Here is a 22,021-nt window from a genome sequence, read left to right on the forward strand (position 1 = left end):
ACGTTTCGGTCTATTCGACCTTCATCAGGACAGTCTGTCCTGATGAAGCTAATAGACCAAGTAAAAGTAACCCAATATGTAAAAAGTTTGAAAATGTACAATAAAGATAGTTTTTCAGTTAATGCAATCAATAAGAGATCAATGGTGTTGTATATATATTTATCAGTATAGAAACATTAATATACATCCAACAACCCCTATACAGTATATGACACAGGACATCTTTAGAGCTGTATTTAACAGTTGACATCCATACAGTAGAGCCAGCGTGAAATGTGATATTTTTGAGTTGCAAGGGACATATTTATACAATTAAAATTAACATGACACACATAGGCAAAAGTTATAAAACATAAAATAAAGCAATCTAGAGCGGTGCATAGTAGGGCTATTTTGGTGTTTTCACAACCCTCTAGTGGACAAATGGGCACGTACATACAGTACATACAGCCTCATTACAGTAGGTTCTGCTAAGAAGCACTGGAGGTCAGTTGCTCAAATTGGCACAAGGACAGAATTTTCTTTAAAGTGGCAGTATTGGAGTTGGACCATGTCTGGAGAGTAAAAAAGGAAAATGGTCATTTTTACCCTAACTTCCACCGCAGAGATGAGATGTGGAACATTTAGGCACAAAACATGAAGGTTACTTCATTAACCATGGTTCTTTAGGTAAGTGAGCGAAATATTTCGCGAACACAATTTAAAAGAACCAGAAAAAGGCACAATAATGGTTTTACAGGGTTGTCCTGTGGATGAATACGGCTTAAAGAAAGAACATTACAGTAATGCAAATTACAGTAACGGCAATATTACAGTCCCTTTTCTAAATAGTGTTATCCAATGGTCAATCACAGTTAAGAGACTTACGGTAATACTGAAGAGGCTATTTATTCTTTATACAGTATTCAAGCTTCCCATGAAAAACGGTCCAAAAATTAAAAGAAATAAGGTACTGATGACACAATTAAACAGTAATAAAGACAAACTCTAAAAACCTCAAAAGATCCTCCTCCAGTGAAATGAACAATACTTTTTAGTGCAACAATGATTACATCTTGTTTGGTATCAATTCAAATGTATCCACTGGGTTAACAAAACAAAGAGAATGTGGCTATTTTTGAGCATTTGTGGCACATGTGTCATCAGCCACATCACAAACTCAAAGCCAATGTGTATGTAACCAAGTAAAAGGCACCAGTGTTTCTCCTGCAAAAGAAAACACAACATGCTCAAGTAGCTACTTCTAAATGTAGTCACTGGCATTACAAGACTACTGAAGCACCATCTATACTGTATTTGGGTTTATTCACATTTTACAGTTGATCATTTAATATCTACATCTCATGTTACCTCTATGTCATCCTCAAGCCAGTTATATTCCAAAACTAAACATAATGTAACATTTATTCCTTTATCATTGTCTGGGTGTCAACAAGAAAATGCACTGTGATGTCTTTTGTATCTACATGTTCCCTCAAACACAAAGTGTGTGTCTGTATGTGTGATTGTGTGTTTACAACACAAGGCCTTAAATACCTTCTGCTCAGCACTCTGTCTCTTTACTGTCAATGCATTCCTGCCTCTTGAGGCGACGGCCCCTGCCCTGTTGGTTCAGCTCGGTCAGATCCTCGTAGGAGGACCTCGTATCCGACGAGTAGGCTCCTCCGGTTGTGAAGTCGTCCTCCACCGTGCCCTCCACGCCCAGGTGAGAGTCGATGCTGGTGTCCTCCGGGATGGTGTCCATGATCCCCATGACCCCTCCGCTGGCCGGGGTGAGGCCGGAGCTCGGGCCTGGGACCGGGGTACTGTTGCTGTTGCACGCGGGAGAGGGCCCTGCTTGGGCCTGCTGCTGTTGCTGTAGAGGCAGGGAGGAGGGCGCGGTCCGGGCGGCGAAGAAGGAGGGTTGCTGCTTGACGATGCGGCCGGGTGCCGACTCTGGGATGCTGAGCATTTCTTGACTCTGAAGAACGAGAGAACGACACGTCAGAAAGTACAGAACCTACAACTGGCAATCCATGTCTTGCAACTGAGGCTCTGACCTCAGTTCAATTCTGTCACATTCACATGCCACAGACTCCCTTTCAACATAAAGTATTATTTATCAGGGGAAGTCATAATCGTCTCATATACTGTATAGTGTAGTGAGCGAGTCGAGTACCTTCAGCTGGCTTCCCCTTATGAATCCACAAAGACTTTACACAACACTGCAGACAGCCATCATCAAAATGACAAACCTAAACATCATCCTCATTTCATAGTGGCTTTTAAATGGCATCGGATACAAACTCAAACATGTCTAGGGTCTCCTTCCAATTTGGCCTCACACAGACAGACAAGGTGCAAGAATCATGTCCTCAGTACTCTAAAAACACACCATTCATCCCTCGAGGTAATCTCCGATCAGACATAACTTCGGGAGGGGCAGAGAAAGCTGTGCATAAGAGCATGGGCGCACATCCGTACATTTATGCAAAAGTGATGTGTGCTGCTGTAGGTTCTGTGATGTGAAAAGTGAAAACGGCAACAAACTAGATCGGTGATCACGTTGAGGAGGAAGGGAGTGCAAAAGAGCACCCCAAATGTAAAGGCTAATTCATACCTCATTGAAAGACCCATGCCACTCAAAGAAATCTATTTCCAACTGAGAAACATCAACGGCATGACGTTCAGTCTTTTCATCAAGCGGCAGAGTGTCCGTGCAACAAAGTATGAATTCAACCCAAGGGCCCCGATGACCATGCACAGGGCCCCAGGACCCAAGGGCCCCGATGACCATGCACAGGGGCCCCGATGACCATGCACAGTCAATGGATTCAACGGCAACGCAACATCACACCAACAAACACACACGTATACACACTCACCTATGGCGGGAGCTCTATTACAAACTTCCACCATCTGCTGCAGTTCCAATGAGAACAGGGAGGGGGGGGGGCCAAGGCAGAGAATCATGGACAGGTCATCACGAGCTCAAACCCGTCAGAGGGAGGCTCTTGGTGATGGGGTAGCCTGCCCTATACACTAGCTCAGTGGTTCTCACTTTTACTCAAGTTCCCCCGACTCTGAGAGTGTGTGTAAATGGAATCCATTTTGACACTCTCAGAGTTACAGACCTGTGTCCATTTGGAACCCCCTCAAGGACTCCTGAGGGTCCCTGGGCCCCACTTTGAGAACCACTGCACTAGCTTGAGCTGTAGCTTCAAGATGTCTCCTGAATCTATTCCTGTCCTTGACAGTTTGACTACATCCTACTGAATATATGATCACTAGAATTGTAGTATTAATTTGTTAGCATAGGCCTCAGCTAAGTAATTGTTATTTAGAATAAGCCATGCGAAATAATGCTTCACACCAATGTGAAGAAAAACAAAAACACATTTACAGAAGCATTAAAATACTAAGAATTTGTTCAAAAGTTTAAATAGTTTTGTTATTGTATCAAGTGTTTCTACCTCAACGGATCATTCATTGACACGGGGAAATTCTCCTTCTACAGCAGTCACCCAAGTGTGGAATGCCCCGACCCCATCCCTAAAGATCTTTAAGATCACGCCCGCCCCCCACTCTCTACCCCTGCCCTTCTTTTGGTCCTACTCTAGAGTCTGTACATAGTGTTTTATATTTGTGATGATATTGAATTTGTGTTATGTTTTATGTCATGTTGATTAAATTAGAAACAAGACCACAAGGACTTTTTGGGTGTTATCCTTATAGACAAAGTGTTTGACTGTACTCATGCTGCTTGCATTTCTGTCTAATAAAAGTATTCAATCAATTTGGGAGATCTTAACCACTTTGAAGCCCGGAATCCCTATTTTGGGCATATCATTATAGGCAAAACATTTTAAACTTAAACATCTACAAGCTCACAGTGTGTCGCATCGGTCTGATGTGAGCTTGTTCATCATATGGGGCTTAAGTGGTTCGACAATAATTGACAGATTTTAAGGCAGACGTCTGTAGTAGATTTGGGAAAAGCTAGTAGCCCCTCAACATGAACACCACATCTCATGCTCCTTCCCATCATGTCAGTATGTTAAAACGGAGATGTGGAGCAGTCGTATTAGTCTGGTTAGTCTGGCTGCAGGCCTTATATGCAAGTATGAGCATTATGAAAACTGAATTGCATAAAACACTTACGCTTGGAGGATAGATGTTAGGATAGAAGGTCTTGGTACTCTCCTCATACTCAAGGTCTAGGCGTTTGTCCTACAGAGAAAAATAATACACAGCATAATTAATATAACTTAACTAAATAAATTCATCACGCCCCAACACTCGACATCCACCTTGAGTTCACACAGTTCACTGCATGCTAGTAGACAGTGGAGAGCTCATGTAAGATGGTTTATGTACGTTTTCTAAAGCTAAACTGCTTGTGTGGTGATGGTCAATGCAACATTTATCCAATATGAAAATAGCTATCTTCATAAATACTTAACCCATTTACATGTAGACCTGACGTCGAAATAAAAAAAACCTTCGCTATGAAAGAATATATACCTATTCAAAGATTTGTGCCGCATTTTTACGATTTTTCAATAGCTAAAGTATAACAGAATGCTTGAAACACCAAAAGGGGTTCCCGCCCAAGAACAAAAGTGCTTCACTGTCTATTTTTGTGACGCCAAACTTTCCACTTGTCCACAAGATAACTCAAAGGTTTATGGGCAGTTTGCCATGAAAGCTGAGAACTCTATAGCGTACCTATACTATAGTTCTATGCTGAGGCCAAAAACAATTCACACGAGATATCTCAATGAGCCCTAATTCTAGCACCATTCTTTAGCCAATTTCCAGTTGCAGCATGGACTTTAGGGGCTGCTAGTGGGGCTTTTAAACTCCACGTTGGTTTCTTCTTAAAGGAGTCTTACCACACAGTGAACAAGGATGCTCAGGGGAATCCAGAAGACGAGCGAGAAAACCACAACTGAGCCCACTATGTTATCAGCCAGGAACTTCCCTGATTGGAGAGAAATTAAAGACACGCAGACAAAGAGAGTGATTCACTAGTACACAAGTAGACATACATATAAATTAAAACAATTACAAACTACAATGTTTGTCATTAGCTGTACGTGAAAGGCCAAGCAGTTTAAAGATTAAATGAAAGGCTATTTTGAGAGTATTTCCATATTGTGATGCATCTCCAAGGGTCTGTGCGTGTCTCAGGCAATCACAGCGATAGTCTGTGTTGGAACGCAAACACTGCACACACCAGCTGTCTTTTATTGAGCTATAAGCACTGATTCTGGGAATTACCAGCTCGTACTGTGAGCCGCCTGGATGATACATCAGTAAAGAATACAAATAAAAGGGGTGTACAAGGCAGTGTTGAACCAAGTAAACATATTTTAATGTGCATCATTGTAAAGTTTAAAAAGGGATTGTTTGTGCCACGTTTGTTGGCATTAAACATGGTAGTACCGAAGTGTCTAGGATAATGAATCATAGATGTCTGATTGATAGATTGATGATGCTTGACATATTATTGGTTAAAATTGGTATTGAATATCGCTCTAATCAATGGAACAACAGAGCAAAGACAACTCGACAATATTTGATTGTCAGAGCAATACATCAGAGCAAGTACATTTCGGTTGTGTAGTACGACTACACAACCGAAACCTCTACTAAAGTGTCATTGTCCTTAAACCCCATATGGTTGAGTGGAGTCCCTCATGGCTCTAGTGTATTTTCTGTTCTGTTATTGTAGGGAAAGCTTTCGCTGTCAATCTATTATTTTCTGTGAAAGCTTTTCCCTCTGGGGTTTAAGTGGTTAATCATGACGATTGTGAAAAGCATGTTTTTCACTTCAGCTCATCTTCAACACCGTTCTCTAGAAAACACAATGAGACAGTTGTTGCCTTTCTGTTGAGAACCGTCAAAAGCTTCATCCTTCCTTTACACAAACCTGTTGACTTACCAAATGTGTTTATGTCCAGCTTGTCAATGAAATCCCACAGCCTCTCAATCACATCCTGCACCTGCTTCATGCACTTTCCCTATTAGAACAGAAGCACATACGTCAAGGTTTGTGCAATAAACAAATCTGCATTCTTTGCTCCCTCTTGAGAATTACGTTTTCCGTCATTTTGTTGTGAAAATAAAATACAAATAAAAGCATATTCAAACAGTTTGAATCAAAAGTGAGACGAAACAGATAAAACTCACTCCCTCGTCACAGAAGCCCACAGTGCAGGGTTTTCCTTTGCGCAGGTATAGGAATGAGCCATCTTCAGGTTGAATGAAGGGAACACACGAGCCATCCATTCCCTTGCAGCACACTTTACAAGAATCCTCAGTCTCTGAAAAAGTAAGACATCATTTTGACATCGAAAAGGCGTTCAACCAGCGTGGGACATTACATCGCTGATAAATTACCAATTTTATGAATTATGTATACCGGTACTTTGTCACTAAACAAAACTAAATATGTTCAAATCGATCCTAACCATTGCAAGCGCAGGACGTGACGTTCTGTGAGATTCTCTCACAAAAGGGGTTGCATTCTCCACCCTGACACATGCCGTTGTCGACACACTCAACACCGTCTTCTGCGTTTTCAGGAGGCGGACACTCACTGCTGGTGCCTATAGGCCATGGATGGAGGGAAGACATGACAAGCCTCAAGATCAAATGAATAACCACCGACCCTGTACAGAGGCATGGCTGTTGCATATGTACAGACAGAGCATGAAATATCGTTTCACTGTGTCTGTGTTGTAAATAACAAGCAGTACAGCATTATTAAATTGTGAATTATTACCGATGTAATGGGCAGAATATCAGTGAATGAATACAGTGATATAGGAGCTGCTTCAGTTGTTACATAATATCTCCAGCAGGTGGCACTCACCTGTGCAATTGGAACTGCCCTTACAAGTAGCATTGATGGGCTCCTGACACCTCTTCCCTGCCTTCTCAAACATGCACCTCTTACAGCAAGGACTATTCCTGTCACTGTAGGAGAAAACAGAGATGACAATGTCAGTCTGTGTGTTCAACCAGCAGCACAACAGTTCAGGTATTGAGGGTTTTTTGTTCATTTTTTTTCATAAAACATTATATTGTGACGTCGAAATAAATTGAAATGATATGTAATTCAATTCAACACCGCGCCATGTACAAATATACTCGTACCCCCCAGCTATGGAACGTTATCTGCCAGCTACATACATATCGGAATCTAGGAGAGTTGTCCTCGGTGGATCTTCTGCCATCCAAAGTTTGGATCTAATTTGTGACTTTGTACAGCGTTCCTCCTGACATGTAAACATTTCTAACGACAGGTAAGCTGTGTGTGCTTGCACTGATGATAGCAGTGTGTGTGTGTGTGTGTGTGTGTGTGTGTGTGTGTGTGTGTGTGTGTGTGTGTGTGTGTGTGTGTGCGTGTGCGTGCGCTGAGTGTGTGCTGGGTTGGGGGGGCGGGCAAACTCATCCTCTTAAAAAGTGAACGTGGATGGCGGCACAGCTTACCTTCATAAATGCTAATGTTAGCTGGCACAGAAAGTATTAAACAGACTGTGCCGACTGTGTCATATTGATAAATGTTTTTATGTGATGTATTCCCATGCTTTTTTGTTCTTGCTTAATGTAAATCGCTCTGGATTAGGAGCGTCTGCTAAATGCCTAAATTGTAAATTGTAAATTGTATATTGGCAATGGTGTTCTTTTTTTTTTACTTGCACAGATTCTGCAAGCTTTGGGGTGTGAATTATCACTTAGGTGTGTATTTCGTAATGTGTGTGTGTGTGTGTGTGTGTGTGTGTGTGTGCGTGCGCTAGGGTCCATGCCTGCACTGTTGGCCAGGTTTTAACTTGCAGTCGGCTGTGCAGCATTCGTCATCGTTGAGGTGGCGCAGCCCCGGGTCACATTCCTCACCCGCCTCGACCCGTGAGTTCCCACAAACCTTACTGTTCCTTTCCTTGAAACACTGTGGAGCCCTGAAACTCAGCGTCTTCCCCACAGACCTCTTACTGCAGGGAGAGAAGCGCTGTCACGGGAAGAGAACAAGGAGAGGGACTTTAAATAATGGTAAAAGTGAACAAAAATATTATTGATCGTCAACTACAATTTTACAATTTAGGCATTTAGCAGACGCTCTTAATCCAGAGCGACTTACATTAAGCAAGAAAAAAACAAACATGGGAATACATCACATATATAAAAAGCATTTATCATGAAACATGCGTAAGCTAAGAACGCAACAGTGGAATATCTATATAATGAAACTATACATATATACTATACTACTGAAGGGTTAACGTTAAATAAATATATCCCTTTTCAATGACTGAAATAAGCTGCATACTAGCATGTGCAGACTGCAGAGGGTAAAAGCTTCAATAAGCTGCATACTAGCATGTGCAGACTGCAGAGGGTAAAAGCTTCAATAAGCTGCATACTAGCATGTGCAGACTGCAGAGGGTAAAAGCTTCAATAAGCTGCATACTAGCATGTGCAGACTGCAGAGGGTAAAAGCTTCAATAAGCTGCATACTAGCATGTGCAGACTGCAGAAGGTAAAAGCTTCAATAAGCTGCATAGTAGCATGTGCAGACTGCAGAGGGTAAAAGCTGCAATAAGCTGCATACTAGCATGTGCAGACTGCAGAGGGTACAAGCTTCAATAAGCTGCATACTAGCATGTGCAGACTGCAGAGGGTAAAAGCTTCCATAAGCTGCATACTAGCATGTGCAGACTGCAGAGGATAAAAGCTTCAATAAGCTGCATACTAGCATGTGCAGAGGGTACAAGCTTCAATAAGCTGCATACTAGCATGTGCAGAGGGTACAAGCTTCAATAAGCTGCATACTAGCATGTGCAGACTGCAGAGGGTAAAAGCTTCAATACCAAACACTGCCTTTATCTAGTGAATATCTTCTGTTTGGATCTTACGTTCAACTATAGCATTTCCTTAGTGTATAGTGAATACTATATGGCACACAACTAGCGTTCATCGTACGGCTTACAGTGGGAATCTATCTTCCTGTTGGATCTTACATTCAGCGAGCATTTCTTACTGTGTGTATATGCTACACATCTAGCGTTCACTGTACAACATACACGTGGAAGCTACCTTGTTGTTGTGGCGGTCTCCGCTCACTGCGATGGGGTACATGACAAACTTGCCCCCGTGGTCATCGTTAGGGGCACAGGTCTCGATATTGTCTGGATCGTGCTCCGCCCCAAAGTTGTGGCCCAGTTCATGGGTGGTCACCAAGTCAGCTTCCTAGTAAAACAGACACAGATCAGAACTAGAACTGCACTCTGTCGAGTGCCTACTTGCTTGTTGTGGCCTACTAGTGGCCGGGTTTGACTACACTACACCAAAGGTAGATCTTATAACCATGCCGCCACCAACAGAAAAGACCTGTTTCTCTCTCAAGTTGTGCATTTATCAATTTGTCTATTGTTTCGACAGCAAGGGATAACTGCTGGTCATACAGTATGAATTGAGTTGAGTCAGAGATGGCCAATAGGCTAGAAGTGTTTTACATGACAACAATTTAGTGACATGGCCAACTAAAGCAGTGACTACATGAGAATAAATGTATGCAGTCTGCCATTGAAACTCGACAGAGGAAATCTGTGGTCTATGTTGCAACTTTAGCAGCGTTACTGTCACGGCAGAATAGCCGTCAGTGGAAACTGGGCCAACGTTCAAATGAATAAATCTCTAAAGGCCTCTATTTTGGGACAGGCACATTGACACGAGGTGCTGAGGTTGATAATGTCTCGTCTATATTTTTCCAATCAAATCGGTAAAACACAAAGCTGCGCTGGTATTTTGTCTGTGTAAAACCATTAAATACCAGCTTGTGATAATTATGTCCAATCTGATAATGCATGTATGTAAAACAAATGGATCTCTGAGGCCGATGCATACAACACTATTAAGAGTCAAAATAAAATTTGCGAAGCGATTTTTTTTCGGCTTTAAAATGGTAGTAGGCTATGCATCAGTCAGGCCTTTTACTGTGTCCATTTAGAGACAAGCCTACGTTAATCAGGCCACTGCATTGTGCTGCCTCACCAGTAAATGGAAAAAGCAGTCTTTATAAATAGTTAACCTATAACTGCTTCACAAGGGAACGTCGGTGTGAGATCACAAGAAACCTTTTTTTTCCCCTTTAGAGGCATAACAATCTCTATGAAGACATTCAAGTTCAACTCATTATGAGAATGTATGTAGGATATTGTTGAATTGAATATAAACATTTATATCCATAGGGGTTTCCACACAACACTAACTAACCAGAAGCGGCAGGCAGCCGCTTAACATGGGAATGTATTGAAAGCTCTACGCGCGGTGCACACACTGCACAGTAAAGAGACCTGATGGGTGTGGTGGGTGCTCAACCAATCAGAGAGAGACCTGATGGGTGTGGTGGTTGCTCAACCAATCAGAGATTTACTGTAGCTAGAAAAGTGCTCAATAGAGCACACTTCCCACCAAATTCCCAGTTTGTCTCTAAGCTGTTGCAGCAGTGCTTCTTTTGGCCAATATAATCATGATGGATTAGTTTACACATGGAGTACTGACAAGTGACAACGAGAGTCTTGACAGACATGATGGAAACCACAAAATCATGGCACTGTATGCAGCCCACATGTTTCACATCAACCCCTTACAACCCAATAATGCAGAAATTACTCAAACCTTTGTTAAAATTGTTTTCCCATAATTTTTGGTACTGGTCAAGCCAGTGTTCAGGTAACTGGGCTTCTTGGCAGAATGAGATGGATAGTATGCTGTAAAAATACAAATAGACACAATTGACAATAGATCATACATTTGTATTCATTAATTGCGATGACTTTTCAATGACAGGCTGGGCCTTCTCTAGGACCAATATCCATCTGTGGTTAACTTATCATGCATCAGTTGTGATAACACACACATTTCCATACCATTGTCATTACTTATCTAGGCCTGGTAAACACTATTCTCAAATTCTGTACTTATTTTCATAATTTAGGGATATTTCACTTCTGGGGTAATTTTAACGTAGCGTTTCTCAACAGGGGTGGTACAGCCCCCGTTGAGAAACACAATAGAAGCAATTTTTCGATAACCTTTTTCATAATAAACATTTAATAAAGATCAGATTAATATAATTGTTTAAGCCTAGTACAACAACGACAACTCCCTCCCCTCATGCATGATTAGAAGGACAATAACAGTCTCCAGAACCAGGGATGTGTGTTTTTTCCAATTAATCCAACATGGTTAAAATGGAGTTTGAAGTTGAATGGGCTTATATAGGAAAAGTTTCAAGCGACTAAACACTGTCTGGGGTGCACACAAAAGGCTTAGAAGTGAATACGAACCCAGAATAATTTTTAAGTGAAATACCGTTTAAACATGCCCCATAGTAGTATTATCATCATCACAGTCAGTATACTGTGGTCATTATGTTCCTAAACAGATCCTTACGTTTGGGGCAGAGTCCACCCAGGGCTTGGGGTTTGGAAGGAGCCACATAGGCCAGCCCCAGGGTTCCCTCGTCAAAGTCCTGATAGGTGAACAGATGAGCCAGGCACACCGTGGACGCGTTCTCAGCCATGTCTAAGCTGAATTGCTGAAATACAACACAAGAGGCTTGTTATTATCCATTCAAACATGTTAGAGAGACAAAGTGATACAAAATAAATAAAAAGAACTGGTGTGAAAAAGAGATACGGTACTTGTCATTTAGGGTTAAAATTGCCATTCTGCAAGTCAGTGGTTTTCAACCAGTGGTCCGGGGACCACCAGTGGACCTTGAAGGGCTAAATGACGGAGTTGCTAAACAAATGGGCCTTTACAGATCTTGAGAGCATAAAATTACCCTTACGAGTCCATTTCGTTTCATTGAGTTAAATTATTGTTAATTTGTTACACATCTGCATTGCTTCATTTGCAAGAAGTCTACACAATTCAACGTTTGCCTGTTATCTCTCCTAATGGTACCAACATCAATACAGCATGGAATTGCTGTATTGAACAAAATATTCGTTAGTTTTGGATGCGAGAGGCTAAATCTCATCAAATGGTGGTCCGTGGCTCAAATACCCAATAAATAATGGGCCTTGATATGAAAACCACTGCTGTAAGTGAAAACGCTGTTCCCATCCAAGTAAAATACAGCAAAGAAATATTAAAACATGACTTATTTTAATAACCTACCTACAGAATTGTATTGTGTTTAAAGAAAATATATGTTTGAATGTTTTCCATTCACTGTTCAAAAAGGATGATGAATTCCAGAGATTCTACAGTAAGTAGCATTATTATTTTATCAGCTAAATTCCTGTGCTTGTTCACCTGCTGTATAACAATGTCTCAGCCACTTGTGAAACATTTGTTGGCTTGTAGTAAAAAACGACTGACACAGAAACATAGCTTTTTCAGAAAACTGCCTGGATGTAGAAGACATTTTTAGAATCTGATCTCAGGTCAGAATGGTCTGTTTTTCCCTCACCTCCAGAAGCTTCTTGACGTCCCAAACGTCCCTTCCTCCTGGGCTGTTCTTCATGTTATAGTTCACCCAGCCTATGTTACCAGCAGGGGGAGGCCTGGTAGGCTCCTTGTTGATGACGATCTGAGAACAGACAGACATTACAGGCCTTAGATCACTGCTTCCCAAACACTGAAAATAGCCGATTTACTACAAGCTCACAACGCGGCATAAAGCTACCCCCCCACCCACCCACCCACCCACCCCCCCATGCTAGGAAAAATAACCTATCATGAGGTTTGTAACATTACTGTAGCTCAGATGCTTTCAGGACTGCGTGACTCTCTTCCATTCTTGTTTATGGCTTGCTGTCACAACACTACCTTGAGGGTAATTGCCCTCAATGCACCTTGAGGGACTCAAGATGATTGGAAAAGAATCCAGAGGGACACGTAGATAGATGCATATCTTCTTGGTGAGAAAGCTCTGCATTTCAGACTATGGGCAAACAGTGTCTCCATTCATTCCCAAGGCCCGTGGAACAAGTTAAATGACCCCACCACGAGGCACACATAAAAGAAAAACTGCTTCTCAAGGGACAGCATTATGCTCAGTTTCACTTCTGTGAATGACGCCACATACAAAGAAGCTAGCATGTTGGGGGGGGGGGGGGGGGGGGTTTAACAGTAGTGATGTCTGATGTGCGATTCTGAAACACCATGAAAGTCCTTCTTGCGTACACATTAGTGAAAAGCAAAAACAAAGATACAGTCGTTATCTGTGTCTTTTATATTAAAATTGCCTAGAGCAGGGATTCTCAACGTTTTTGGCTGGGGACCCCTGCAAAATGTTTTCTCGTGACCCCCTCCCCTAACCTTTTCCTCAAGCCCAGAGGAAAACCTGAAATGCATTTCACACTTCCACAATGCGTTGCAACTATTGGCCCTTTCTGGACACAGATAAACAGACATTTTTAGATTTTTACATTGTACCATCCTCACTCTCTCACTCACACACACACACACACACACACACACACACACACACATGCCTAGTACACACTTGATTGATCTGGACTCCATAGCCTTTGAATTCATCATTCCAGTTGGTAGTCCGATATATGTCATCCACTCGATCAATCAACTCGATCTGAAGAGAGGAAGACATGGTGAAAAACACCAAATCAGAGCAGAGTCCACATGGTAGACGTAGACACACTGCACACAGTGATATAATGGCAGATATATGTTGTATCTTAGAGTAAGGCACCATGTCAAAATAAAAATAAAACGTAGTGTGCTCTCATTATTTTGATTACTGATATGCATGGCATGGATCTACATACATGATCGCTAATGCTGATATGAATGGCATGTATTGTACATACATGATTGCTGATATGCATGGTATGTATGAAACTTGATGCAATTTGTCAAGGACATCAAGATGCATTTTGCGTTTTGTGAATAAATACATTACATGGTGAGCCCATGCTGCACATTTATATAATTGCACAATTTAATTTAATTCAATTAATATGAACCCATTTTGGGTGGGAACCTCTTTTGGTGTTAGCATTATGTTATGCTTTAGCTATTGAAAAATAGCAGATCTACAAGCTCATAGCGCGCCACCGAGTGGCGCGCTACGAGCTTGTAGGTCTGCTATTTTAGAAAAATCGAAGAACGACTGGCATAGAAACATAGCTTTTGCAGAAAACTGTCTCAGGATGTAGAAGACATGTTTAGAATCTGATCTCAGGTCAAAATGGGTTTTAATATTAAACAGAATGGAGAGCCTGACCAGATAGTTGAGCGTGACGCTCTCTTCTCCGCGGCCCATGTGTCGATAGAAGCGGTAGTCTGCCACCAGCAGGAGGGGACAGGTGTTCTTCTTGTGATCGTGGACGTGTCTCTTCTCCCTGTGCCGCGTCTCTGCAGAGGAATGACCAAGAGAGCAGAGCGTGAGAAAGGTTCTGCCGTCTCTCGTCTACATATTTTAACCCATTTAGGCCCGACGTCGAAATAAAATTAAAAAAAAGTCTCCTGAAAGAATATATATTCAAAGATTTGTGCAGCATTTGTACGAATTTTCAAAAATAGCAGACCTACAAGCTCATAGCGCGCCACTCGGTGGCGCGCTATGAGCTTGTAGATCTGCTATTTTTCAATAGTTAAAAAACCAAAAGGGGTTCCCTTACAGAATGGGTTTGTGTTTTCTTTCCCTCACAAATTAACACCCTACCCGACCCAATCACACTACAGCGTCACACAAAGATCTGCAAGCTCGAAGCGCAGCGTGAAGGGACACGTTTTGAGCTTGCAGATCTGCTATTTATTTTTATTAGAATCCTGAAAAGTAACAGTTTCGGACATAATAGGTTTGAGGTTTCCACCCGAGAAAAGTCAACAAATGTACAAATAAGCTGTAACCACGTAAGCCCTATATACTTAGTTATATGATGAATTAGCGAAAACAGACAATATTCGGTCTATTTTCACCATTTTTGAATTTTCACCATAGGATATGAACTATGAAGTTGTGGTCACAGTCCTACAGCCAGTACGGACCACGGTTGTGACTGGCCGGCCGGCTGCCCAGCCCACCCATTAAGCAATTGTAATGGGAAAACAACATTAAAAAAAAGATTATAATAACTACTGTCATTACTAGGAATTGTCAAGTAAATATCTTTAAACATTATGGTTATAGTATTAGTAGTAAATTAGGGTTTAAACACAAATTCCAAACTTGATAGCAGCAGTTATTACAATAATAATAATAAAAATAAACAAATTGATAACTTTTCGAATAATTTGAATATGCCTCCAATTAATCGAATTGTAAAAGCTCTAATAAATGAGCCCTGTCCCTAGTAGAGATAAAGACATAATTAAGCAATATTACACAAGAGGGTGTGGTTTAACGTGATTATTGCCACGACAGTGATCCGGTAAGGTACGAGACGAAGTCGAGTTCCGCAAGCATCACTGAAGTGGCAATAATCACGTAGCAGTTACCCTTAAAACTAAGAAGATCGCTGAAAAAGCCACCGAGGTTGCTAGCGCTCTGGGAAAACAGAGCAGCTGAATTCTTTGTTTTGATTAGGTGGTGAATGGTGCTGGTTTGATCCACGGCTAGAAGCCGTTTCAACCAATCAGATTGCTTCCTCGAAACGTCCTGTTAATAATACACCATAATACTCATGCCAAGGATAGGCCTGCATAAAGACGTGCGTAAGGACATAAAACAATGAGGCCGTGCTCTAGTATCCCATTGTTAATTGCCCTAATTTTCATATTTAGCAACATGGTTTCTTTTTGTTTGCCAGTGAACTGAATAGACTACGGCTTCTCTTCACAGTATAGCACGTAAGTGTGTGTGTGTGTGTGTGTGTGTGTGTGTGTGTTGCTCTGGCTTGCTCACAAGCAGTGGGTGACTGGTGAGAACTCTTGTATTCTTTTTTCATTGGATACCAGCAGTGCCTCCACGAATTTCAATGCCTCCCCCATAAGAACCTTCACCTTCGTTCTTTTCCAGTACGTGCTTTCAATTGGACCTTGTGAGTACTTCAGAAGATAGCCCCCAGCTCATTTTCACTCTTGTAAGCTTTACATTTCCACCACACAATGAAAGCATAAAATTATATGTTTGTGTGTGTGTGTGTGTGTGTGTGTGTGTGTGTGTGTGTTTCCTTATATAATACGCTCTTGTCGGCCATGTGTATGTGAAGAACAACGGTTTCACCGATGAAAGTCTTTTATTAAAGCAATTGCTTCAAAATCATCCGCCCACCCATCACTACCTACCAACTGCCTCCTCCATCCCTTTTCCAATGTTCATTATCCTCCCACTCTTTTCCTCTCAGGCACAGGCACAGGCACAGGCACACACACACACACACACACACACCCACCCTCCTTTCTACCACATGGATGAGAGGGATGGAGCGTGAGCGAGAAAGAAAAACAAACACTTGCCATTCTCCCCTCCATCCCAGTTCCTTTTGGCAGCCTCTGGAAGCAGGTCCTGAGCTTCTGCGTGGACGTAGCCACACACACTGGGAGAAGCGATGCGGCTTAGGTTCTTGATGTCCTCGGAGCGATAAACCAGCAACCGGCCATCAGGCCTGGACTCCGTGAACCTCCACAAGGGCTGGACAGAGACAGACAGGGATACGGGTCAAGAGAGAGAGAGAGGGGGAGAGAGAGAGAGATGGAAGTGTAGAGGAGCCATGAATAAATTAACATTGAAGTTTTCACTGTGCAGAGCGTTAGGGCAGACGGGTGACATCATGAGATGTTTCGTGTATTGTAGAGCATCGTCACATGCTGTATCCTTGGTCCTTACCTCAACATTGTACTCTGCTTCTTCAGTTTGTATGTGGGCAGAGAACTCCTCCCCATCTATGTGTGCCTGCACACGTGAATGTTCCTCTCCTACGCACCAAAGACATAACGTAGCATTAGTGCAAAATACGATACGATATCAAAATACGATGCTGGGTTGGTTTGAGTAAAATGGTTTAATCTGTGTGCTAGACTACTTACTACTTACCAACAACATGTCCGCTGAAGTAGTTCTGTAGTGGAACATCATAGTTCTCCTCTTTCCCATCTTTGTCAACAAAAACTGCCTTAAAGTTCTCAGTGAACAGGTCTGTATTAGTGGTCAAGTAAAGTTTGAAATTTCTGACAGAAAAAGAAGAAAAATGAAAATATATTAATGTCACACTGAAGGTTAAATTAAATGATGTTATGTCTTTAGAAAAGTCCTGGCCTGGATTTCTTGAAACGGAAAAATTAAATTGCCACCCTCAAACCATAACGTTGCAAATTACTTGAACTGAAAATGTATTCTAGTTAATTATATTTAAAGTACAAGGGTGAGTTCCAGCTCAATCTGTGTTATACCTGATCATAGATTAGATCATCAACCGATACTATCAGGGAATTCTTTTCACCAGGGTCACTGGTGCACCCTGTCTACATGTCTCAACTAGTTGTTTTGCTTTTTGGTCGATTTTTTTTTGTTTCGTTTTTTGGTCGATTGAGGAGCAATTTGAAAACACACAAAAAAACTAAATTTTATCTTGTCTATTCACACTCAGGTTTGCTAAAGCTGAAAGTGGATTGCAAACCTCAACAAATGTTGATGCAGTGCAAAATGAACAGAGGAATGTCCTTGGCAGCATATAAATGTCCAGGTGTGTTACCCATTTAGCACTAGGCGTTATTTGCTACAACTGCAAAGTGCTGGCGAAGAAAGAGAACTTAGGACACTTTCTGACAGACGAACAATCATTTCACAAGACTTTTACAGCTGAAAGTGAACTGAAAAAAAGAAGGCAGGAACTGAAACCTGTCCTCAACACACATCTCTCCATGTACAATACCTACTGTACTGCATGCCTGTCCAGACATAACACACTATGTTGCATCGATGCAACTATCATATTTACTGTACCGTTTGCATTTGCATGAAATACCATGTTATTTCACAGTGATGCAAATTACATCACATTTTAGGCCACACCCCGTTCCACTGCACGCACACACACACACGACAACAGTACAGTACAGTACAGTACAGTACAGCACAGTACAGTAGTCTATTATAATAGGCAAAGACGTAACAGCAGTGATGGTTTTCATAGTGTGCCGACAGTACAGTAGATCTCATCAGCCTTGCCAAGTGGTGCTCTCAGCCTCTCATGACCGAAAAGCTTGTGTAGGTTAAGTATTCATCAACTCTTTTATATTGTTGTTGCTGTTGTACCTCTGCAGAGCTCTGAAGCTGACCAGCCGTTCTAGGTGGGACTGGGTGCTGCTGACGTCTCTCCTCCTTACAGAGTGGAGCTGAATTTCAGATACGGCCAGGACCTCAAAGTCTGACAGTATGGAGTTAAGAGCCTCTGAAGAAGAGAGGGAGAGGAGAGGATCACGCAGCATGATTCAATTATTCCATTTTTCTACAGTACCGAATCACAACAATAACGAATCGTTACCGAGTAAGCATTTTCTGTGTTTTGTAACGTAACAGGAAGTAACCTCGGGCAGAAACAGGCTCTAGGGCAGGGGTGGGCAACTTAACTTTGACGATGGAGAGAGGGCTTAGAGTATATATACAATAGAGAAGACACCCAAGTTCTCCTCCCGTCCACTTGCATTGAGTTGCTCAGAAGCGCATGAGGCGAATCCACTCCTCCTTCCGGTTTAGGAGCAGTGTGCATTCTGGATGGATTGTCCTCAAACACATGAACGCGCGAGCGACCGGCAGAGTGGACGGAGCCTAGTGCACGTTCATGTGTTTGAGGACCAAACCTTACCAAACTGCAATACCTTCTTCGGCCACTATGTCCATTGCGCTTCAGGATTTCCTCTGGGTGTCTTCTCTATTGTATAATAACTCTATGAGAGAGGGCCACTATATTTCCGCACTCACTCCAGAGGGCCACTATATTTCCACACTCACTCCAGAGGGCCACTATAGTTCCACACTCACTCCACTCACTCCAGAGGGCCACTATAGTTCCACACTCACTCCAGAGGGCCATTATATTTCCACACTCACTCCAGAGGGCCACTATATAGTTCCACACTCACTCCAGAGGGCCACAATACTTCCACACTCACTCCAGGGGACCACTATAGTTCCACACTCACTCCAGAGGGCCACTATTACTATATAGTTCCACACTATTGTGCGGAACTTGCGGAATGTGGTCGGCACTCCGTGTGTACTCGCTCAATAAAGAATTCCAAAGACGTGGAGTGAGATAGTGTCCTCTAGTTTCACATCCATGTAAAGGTTTTGGGAGAAAACGTTTGTTTAGTCAAATATCTCCACTTTTTAACGAGCTGCACACGGACAACATTTTCTCCAGGTGAGAGGCCCGGGAATGACCGAATTTAACAAAACTTCCTTTGGGAAGCACAAACGTCATCACTCATCACACATTACTGACATGGGAAACACAAATGTTTGGGGCACACAATTGGCAGGTAATTAATCACACCACCTGCCAATTGTGTGCTCCAAACTTTTGTGTTTCCGTGATGATGTTTGTGATGATCAAAGGAAGTAATAAATTCAGTCCAGCTGCCATTCCGGGCCCCTTTCACCGGAGAGAAAGCTGTCCGTGTGCAGCTCGTGAAAAAGTGGAGATATTTGACTAAACAAACATTTTATGCCAGAACTTTCACATGGATATGAAAGTTGAGGACCATATCCGACTCCCAAGTCCTATGGAAGTGTTCTATGGCTCTGGTATGTGAAATACTTGCAATGTATGTAACAACAGAGACATTCTAGGGCTATGATTCAGTGTACGCCAGTGTGGAATGAATTCAATTGTGCATTTGATGTATTGTTGAATGACAATAGATCTATCTATATACAGTAGTCCAGTTCAGTATAGTGGCTGCCTCTGTGCGAACCGTAGAATTTAAACACACACTGGCTCAGTCCTCCCTCAGGCTATAACAGCTTTCCCAGTGTTAACTGCTATTATATAACTGATTTAATATAACACCTAACAATTTTTAGGTGAGCTGTCAGACAAAATTCAGGATAAAAATCACGAGTTACAGAAAATGGTTTTAGCTTTAGTCTTGTCAATTTGGTCAAATTTGTCAACAGCAAAAATGAGGAGGCATTGATTATCTCTGGGATGTCTATTTGTTGTGTTTAACTTAAACCTAAAATATACAATGAGAACTAAAACTATAATGATAATAAAAAATAAACATTGGTAAGTAAACAATAAAACTATCAAAACCATTCATACTAAACTGAATTTAAAAGAAACATTTTAAACGAAAGAGGGGGAAAAGAGAGGAAAAAAGGGTAAATGTTAGTTATAAGTTATAACTACTGTATCCGGTGTAAGTGTAAGCATGATTATGGTGCATCATGGTATTTGATTCTGTCGGAAATAACCACGCCTATTAGATGCACATTTCATTAGTAATCAGTGATCACTCAGTCAAACATTTATTGAACGATCCACCTAAGGTTAGCTCTGCAAAATCACGATACCCAAAACATTAGCGTCTTCCTGAATCCTGGGTACTTACGGACTTCTTCCGGATTCTCCTCCTCCGTAATTCTGGACTTAACGGCACATTGTACCCAACAACACGGAGCCAAAAAGGCAATAAACCATAAATGCCTCATTGTGAGATTAAACGTGACTGGTGGTTATAGCTACACTAGAGCTGTCATTGTCAACAACGACACAGACAGCCAGGCACATTGATACAGCTGTTCAGTGTTAACAAGTTAGCTTATTGTAGCACCGCTGCCACTACCCGGAAGTAGGCTAGGCTGACGAGAAAACATCCGGACCCTAGAAGAGACACAGTTAAGTTATGTCACTTTCAAGAGATCAATTTATATATATATATATATATATATATATATATATATATATATATTATTTTATTGATGCACTACCTTTTAATTAAAAAGAAAAGAAAATTGAGTTCACATTTCTCACAAAATTTATATTTAATATTTCAGTCAGGAAACATCTGCCATCCAGTTTATATTCATGTAGCCACCTGGCTGTAAGTGCTGTTTTGAAGCAGAGTAATTAAGGATCACAATCATCACACTTCTTTATGACTGGAATGCATTCCATATTTTTTTGACATCTACCCCTTGTTTGCCCTCAACTAATACAGGTCTAGAGGTGACCGAGCAAAGCTCAGTGGCCGGCCCCAAACTCTGGAACAGTCTGCCCCTGCGGATTAGGTCTGCTCGCTCCTTAGGAGCTTTCAAGTCCTCTCATTTCTTTCTCCATGAGAGACCTTTTAACTCTATTGATTCTGGATTTCAATTTTGGTTTGTTTGATTGTACTGTGTAATTTGATGCTCTTTTGTTTGTGTTGTTATACCATGTCTTATTCTTCTTTTATCTGATCTTGTACAGCACCAATTGGTTGACCTTTGGTCTTTGTAAATGTGCTTTATAAATAAAGTTTGATTTGATTTGATTTGTTTTGTTTGAGCCAAATCTGGGTTGAACATGATTTGTGGAGCTCCCTCTGGTGTTGTAATATTGTGGAAGGTGTCTATCACTGTAGCTATAGTGTTGTGTATGTTGTAGACCAGGCCCATTGCAAGTTGCTGTAGGCTACCTGAGCAATGCATCCCACCCTGGCGAAATAAGCAGGGGTTAAATGAATTGTAAGGCCAAGTTGTTTAGGGTTAGGGATTCTTGTTTTTAAGGCCTCTGTGGTGCTATAATATTATTGAGGGGTGCACCGTGCATGCATGGTTGATGAGTGCTCCTGCGCCTGTACAAAAATCTTGTTCTTTGGTTGACTTTTCCTTTTTCCTCCAAAATTAAAATCACAAAGATATATGCAGGCTGCAACAATTAAATATCCTAGGTTGCGTTTGAGTCGTTTACCCACAGAATTTAAAGTTTAAACTGTGATAAAATGACATGTTTATTATTGCTCCTATAATTTAAATTCACACAGCATGGCAAAGCTATATCCAGCATGAATCCCAAAATAAAGTAAGGATGAAATATACCGAGCTTCCACGCAGCAGTGACCTTTACTT

General features: G+C 41.6%; 1 protein-coding gene across 3 annotated transcripts; it reads right to left on the minus strand.

The window, feature by feature from the left end:
• Positions 1–154: 154 nt before the first annotated feature.
• Positions 155–20,762, minus strand: adam17a (ADAM metallopeptidase domain 17a). Of its 3 annotated transcripts, XM_080784955.1 has the most exons (20): positions 20,524–20,762; positions 18,224–18,359; positions 17,003–17,136; positions 16,796–16,884; positions 16,426–16,600; positions 14,249–14,379; positions 13,508–13,594; positions 12,470–12,589; positions 11,443–11,587; positions 10,666–10,757; positions 9,082–9,234; positions 7,797–7,996; positions 6,860–6,963; positions 6,456–6,593; positions 6,175–6,308; positions 5,927–6,005; positions 4,875–4,963; positions 4,141–4,209; positions 1,537–1,960; positions 155–1,206 (listed from the first exon to the last, which is right to left on the minus strand). In XM_080784955.1, exons 1-19 carry the CDS (start codon positions 20,621–20,623, stop codon positions 1,544–1,546), a joined length of 2,592 nt encoding a protein of 863 aa, XP_080641081.1. In that variant the 5' UTR covers positions 20,624–20,762; the 3' UTR covers positions 155–1,206; positions 1,537–1,543. The 3 variants fall into 3 exon arrangements, with proteins under 3 accessions (XP_080641081.1, XP_080641080.1, XP_080641079.1); XM_080784954.1 differs by having other exon boundaries at positions 155–1,960; XM_080784953.1 differs by having other exon boundaries at positions 155–1,953; positions 4,137–4,209.
• Between the last annotated feature and the right edge of the window lie 1,259 nt (positions 20,763–22,021).

This window comes from Protomyctophum bolini (assembly GCF_963924005.1).
Source record: "Protomyctophum bolini genome assembly, chromosome: 15".
NCBI lineage: Eukaryota > Metazoa > Chordata > Actinopteri > Myctophiformes > Myctophidae > Protomyctophum > Protomyctophum bolini.